The 6,000-nt window shown below is 47.1% G+C and overlaps 1 protein-coding gene and 1 pseudogene across 2 annotated transcripts in view; one reads left to right on the top strand and one right to left on the bottom strand.

Moving 5' to 3' along the window:
• Window positions 1-227: 227 nt before the first annotated feature.
• On the bottom strand, window positions 228-700 carry LOC309972879 (small ribosomal subunit protein eS26-like; annotated as a pseudogene). Its single transcript has one exon. The product of its transcript is annotated as a small ribosomal subunit protein eS26-like (transcript).
• Window positions 701-4,757: 4,057 nt separating this feature from the next.
• LOC309973193 (integrin alpha-M-like) overlaps window positions 4,758-6,000 on the top strand; it is a 35,409-nt gene continuing 34,166 nt past the window's right edge. The window contains exons 1-2 of the mRNA XM_082857218.1: window positions 4,758-4,800; window positions 5,793-5,898. Coding sequence (XP_082713344.1) covers window positions 4,773-4,800; window positions 5,793-5,898 — 134 coding nt within the window. The 5' untranslated portion in view covers window positions 4,758-4,772. The remainder of the gene's footprint in view (window positions 4,801-5,792; window positions 5,899-6,000) is intronic.

Genomic DNA, 6,000 nt, shown 5'->3' with positions numbered 1-6,000 from the left:
AGAAGAATATATAGATGAAAAAAATTTTCTAACTCTGGAGATTTATTAAACAAGTTACAGAAAAGCCTAATAATAAATTTGGCCACATGAAACAAAAGAACTTCTGCACAAGAAAGATGATAATTAGAATTAATAATAGCATCTAACTCATAGTTTGAGCATGAATATCAGAAGAGATTATGTCTGTGAAAGGGACCCGCAAATCACTAAGCAAATGGTGGTTTTTTTTAAAAGTATAATTTCCGTTTTATTGTCTTTCCAGGGGACCGTATTTCTTTAGCCTTTAAGGACTTAGCTCCTTCCGTGGGCTTTGGCGGAGGTCGTGGCGCAGCACCCGCAGGCCTAAATCGGGATGGAGGTGTTTGGTCCTTCCGGGCTACCGGAGAACGACTCCTGACTACCTTGCTGTGAACGGCACAACTCACGCAGTAATGTAGTTTCACATACAGCTTGGGAAGCACATAGGACAGTTTGCGCCAGGAGCTCACTCACCGTCGAAAACACTCGCTTCGGAAATGTCCCTGACGGCTGCGGCCTCTACGATGTTCCAAATGACGAACTTCTTTATGGCCTTATCCTCGGGCACGCATCGGGCACAGCTGGTGCAGCGAATAGGCTGCACGTGGCCGCGCCCCTTTTTGGCACGACCATTATTCCTTCTTTTCCTGGTCGTCTTGGAAGCGAGGAGGCGAGAGAGCATGGAGGTTGTTTTTAATCTGACCCAGCAAAGCGCCTTATGCTCTATTTAGATTGATTTGATGTTAGGAACACTGGTTCACTGAAATTATTTCAAGTTTTGAAGATTTTGTAGTTAAGATTCCATGATAGGCATCATAAACGGATGGGTTCTTGACACCTTGGTTCCTACAAGCTTCATGCAACCTGCTCCTGCAAAGCTTGCCATGGGATTGCAGTTAGTGAGGTAGCTGCAGGTAGTGTAGGTAGCTGCTGCAGTGCTAAGAGCTGAAATACACTGAAATTAACCACAGGTCTTTTTTTTTTTTTGGTGCATTATAGACTCAGAGCTCCTAAATAGTTACATCGGAGAGATTCTTCTGGTACAATCGCTATCTAGTTGGGGAGGAAGGATTCTTGGTGCTTGCTATCCTGCCCTCTTTCCAGAATTCTCTCTCTGAGGGAGGGGTGGGGGGATCTCTCTTATGAACCGGGCACTCTTCTGTGCACTGGAAATAGAGTGATGAGCAAGACAGACAAGAATCTCTGCTCTTTGGAGCTTATAGACTCTAGCTGGGGAGTCAGACAATAGATAAACTAAATAAATATGCAATATAATTTCATGTAATAATGAGTGCTATGAAAAAATATCTGAGTATCTGTAGCAGACACTGCAATTGCTCCATTCACGTCCCCTCAGTGTTTATCATTCCCATGCAAGCTGGCCAGGTTTCCAGCTGCCAGTACCTGCCTGCCTGAGGGCTCTCTCTGGCTCCTGGAGCCTTCTCTGCCTGGGTGCAGGGCAAATAGGATGCACCAGAGAAGTAAGGCTTTCCCGGAGAGCAGCCCTCCACTGATAGCTGATGTGAGTTGTGGATAAAAAGTCTAGCCCCTCTCCTCTCAGGTGGATAAGTCTGAGGCATGTTCTACCCTGGATTTCAGAGTTCCTCCGTGTATTGAGCTCCAGTCATCCACAGCAGTAACTTGTTCCATCTCACAGCTTTTATGGGCTCATTTCCTCACCAGTGTTTCCTGGATTACCTCTCAGATAAATTACTTCCCCTTGTCTCAGTGTTCATGTACAGGGGAACCCAAGCTAAGCTTTTGTCAAGAGTAGGAGTAGGGGATGGATGGGAGCTTATAGCTAGGTGCCCACCTTGTGGTTACCTGGTCAGGTGCACACCATATGGTGGGTCATTAAGAAAGGCTCTGGGGGGTTGGACAATCTTTCTGAGATATTGCCTATGCCTTTAAAGTGGGCCACTGCTAAGGGCACAGAGGGGCCGTGATATTCGAGCAACTTCCTGTGGTGATCAGAGTGTGAAAGTTTTTTTATCAAAAATAAACCCAGCTTATTTATTTATTTATTTTTGCAGGTGGATTCCTTAGTTGTGGCATGCAAACTCTTAGTTGCAGCATGCATGTGGGATCTAGTTCCCTGACCAGGGATCGAACCCAGGCCCCCTCTATTGGGAGTGTGGAATCTTAAGCACTGTGCCACCAGGGAAGTCCCACCAGCTTATTTATTAAAATATGTCCCCACACCCTTGTTGGTAGCTTCTCATCCTGATCCAATGGTCTTATTTCTTTTTCCTCAGCCTCCTTTCCTGCTAACAAGAATGGGCCCTTTGTTGTTTAAATTGCTTATTGGTGTTTTTCTTTTTTTCTGATTATAAGCGTCACTTTTTTTTTTGTAAAAAAGTTTTAAGTACACAAATATATATAGAAGAAAATTAAAATCACCCTGTGGCAGATTGAAGCTGATCACAAATTCTTTGACACACCTCCCACTGAGACGTGACATCTTTGTTCCCCTCTCTTAGAATGTGGTCGAGCTCTGTGACTGCTTGACCACTAGAATATAGTGGAAGTGACTCTGTGACAGTTTCCAGGTCAACACCTTAAGAGACTGGGAACTTTCAATTCTTATCTCTTGGAATACTTGCTCTTGAAGTCTAACCACTATGCTGTGGGCAGCCCAAGCCACACAGAGAGGCCACATGGAGGTCCTCCAGCTGACAGCTCCAACCGAGCTCCTGGCCTGCTGATGGTACCAACTTCCAGCCATGGGAGTGATCTGTTTTGAAAGTCCAGCCGAGCTGAGCCTTCAAGGACTCCAGCTCCAGTCACCATCTGACTGCAGCCATCTGAGATTCCCTAGTGAGAACTGCTGAGGCTAGACAATCCACAGCACCATGACACAATGAGACGTTGCTGTTTTCGACTTGTGGTTGCCAAGGGAGAGGGGATATGGGGCGGGGATGAACTGGGAACTTGAGATTAGCAGATGCAAACTATTCTGTATATGTATAACTGAATTACTTTGTTGTACACCAGAAACTAACACAACATTGTAAATCAACTACACTTCAACAAAATAAATTTTAAAAAAAGAAGTCGCCGTTTTATTTGGAGTAGTTTGCTCTGCAGCAATAGAGTAGAACAGGCCCATTGTCCTATGATCCAGTGACAACTACTATTAACATTTTGGTTTTCCTACACATACGTATATATATATTTTTTTGCAGTACGCGCGCCTCCCACTGCCGTGGCCTCTCCCACCACAGAGCACAGGCTCCGGACGCGCAGGCTCAGCAGCCATGGCTCACGGGCCCAGCCGCTCCGCGGCACGCAGGATCCTCCCGGACTGGGGCACGAACCCGCGTCCCCCGCACCGGCAGGGGGACCCTCAACCACTGCGCCACCAGGGAAGCCCAACACATACGTATTTTTAAACAGGTAATTTTAAAACAAAATGTTCAGAATTTTAATGGAATTGTTTTCAGAGCGCACACATTTCTTTGCTCTGGTTATTAAGAAAGCCGAACTAAGGGCAAGAGAAAATATGTTGGAGAGAGAATGAAAAATGATTGGCTTGGGGAATCACATTAGCAGACACACACAAGTATGGTTTGGTGTTCTATGTAATTTCATGAAGATATGCTGGTGTGTCTTTGAAAACAGCTTGTGCAGACATCTTTGACTGTACTTCTCAGATATTTCTTAGGATAAATTCTTGGAAGTGAAAATTCCAGGGCAAAAGAGTTTGAGGCTTTTTTTTTTGGCTGCGTTGGGTCTTTGTTGTTGTGTGCGGGCTTTCTCTGGTTGCAGCAAGTGGGGGCTACTCTTTGTTGCAGTGTGTGGGCTTCTCATTGCGGTGGCTTCTTTTGCTGCGGAGCATGGGCTCTAGGCCACGGGCTTCAGTAGTTGTGGCTCACGGGCTCTAGAGCGCAGGCTCAGTAGTTGTGGCGCCGGGCTTAGTTGCTCCGCGGCATGAGGGATCTTCCTGGACCAGGGCTCAAACCCGTGTTGCCTGCATTGTCAGGTGGCTTCTTAACCACTACGCCAGCAGGGAAGTCCTGAGGCCGTTTTTTTTTTTTTTTTTTAAAGCAAAATAATATTAAAAAAGCACCGCGTAGAGGACTTTGCTTGTGGTGCAGTGGTTAAGAATCCGCCTGACAATGCAGGCGACACGGGTTCGAGTCCTGGCCCAGGAAGATCCCACATACTGCGGAGCCACTAAGCCCGGCGCCACAACTACTGAAGTCTGTGCGCCTAGAGCCTGTGCTCCGCAACAAGAGAAGCCACCTCACTGAGAAGGCTTTGTGCCGCAACGAAGACCCAACGCAGCCAAAAATAAATACATAAATAAATAAATTTATATATAAAAAAAAGCACCAGGTTTCTCTGTACCTGAGTTGACCTTACTGATGGCCACACAGGAGGATGCTCTGGCTGACAGGTATTCTCACTTCCCTGGGCAGGAGGGAGGGACATTTTGCGAAGCGTGCTTTCAGGGAGACATGTTCTGGGGGGCAGGTCATAAGTCCATGCTTTGCTGTTCATAATGTTTCTAGAAGCAGGTGGGCAAACAAAGCCACCTATGGGTTGGCGACCCTGATGGTTTGGGCCGGGAGGCTGGGTAGAGGGGACAGGTCTGGCAGGGCTGTGTGCTCACTGAGCCTTCGTCCTCTTCTTTTGAGTCTCTGACAGACTTCTGCCTCTTACTTCCCTTTTTCGGTCCTTCCTGGCTTTGGTGGCCTCCTTGAAGTGGCTCAGTGGTGCCTGCAGCCTCACGGCTCCTGCTGTCTCCAGCGATGACTCACAGAGTCCTTCTACTAACAGGTGAGCCAGGAGTTGGGGGGCCCTCAGAGTGAGGAGGGGGGGAGTTTTTGGGTTTGTGAGTTTGTGGAGATAAAGGGTACAGAATACTTAGGAGTTAGGCTGGGAGAGACAAAGGGGATTGGGGGAAGGTTAAGGGATTCAAGCAGCAGAGTAGAACTAGACCGAGAGGCGATGAGCAGAGAAGCTTTGGATAAATGACTCAATTCACGGACTATGCAAGGGGGTTTGGCTGGTCCCTTCTTCACAGAGGAGGAAACTGAGGCCCCGAGAGGTGAAATGACACGTCTAAGTGTGCACAGCAGGTCTTGGCTTCTCTTCTTGGAGTGTTTCTTCTTGGATTCCACCTCACCTCCTCCTATTGGTCTCCTCTTTTCCAAAGACTCAGGTGTAAATGTTTGTTGAATGACTGACTGATCAAAATGATTCAAGTTTTTTCCCTTTGTATCTGTGTTTTGTGGACTAAGAGCCAGAGAAGGGAAAGAAATGCTTGAAAGTTGCATAGGAAGGAAATTACCTAACTGAGTCTTTAGGAACTTGATTGTTGGGCAAATCAGTGGGGTGGGAACCCAGGGTGGGGCTCAGAGAGGGGCTGAATGCACCTCTTGATGGAAATGATCAATAAACAAGAAAAGAGTTTTCTCTGAGCCAAACTGAGGACTATAGCCCAGGCGACAGCCTCTCAGAGAACTCTGAGGAACTGTTCCGGAGAAGCATGGTTTTCAGCACAGTTCTATATCTTGTCAGAACAAAGAACATCAAACAAGTTAGGGATATGTTCCTTCAAGGTTAAAAACAAAACAAAACAAACAACAGATCATAGTTGTGGCGCACGGGCTTAGCTGCTCTGCGGCACGTGGGATCTTCCTGGACCAGGGCTCAAACCCGTGTCCCCTGGATTCTTAATCACTGCGCCACCAGGGAAGTCCCCAGGCTGCTTTCTTAACTGTCTCCTTCTGTCCTCCTGACTCCCACCCGCCTTGTTCTCCCTCCAGCTTTGGCCTTATGTCACGGGTTCAACCTGGACACGGAAAAAGCAGTCATCTTCCAAAACAATGCAAGGGGCTTCGGGCAGAGCGTGGTCCAGCTTGAGGGATCCTGGTAAGGGCCACAGGGGGACTCCCTGCTCACGCACTTTCCCTCCAAGGCTTAACATACCTGAAAAAAAAATCACAATTTCCTTGATTTGTTTTTTTCTTAATT

The sequence above is a fragment of the Leucopleurus acutus genome (assembly GCF_964270905.1).
Source record: "Leucopleurus acutus genome assembly, chromosome: 16".
NCBI lineage: Eukaryota > Metazoa > Chordata > Mammalia > Artiodactyla > Delphinidae > Leucopleurus > Leucopleurus acutus.
The sequence above is the reverse complement of the archived record's forward strand: the minus strand, read 5'-3'. Positions and strand labels throughout refer to the sequence as shown.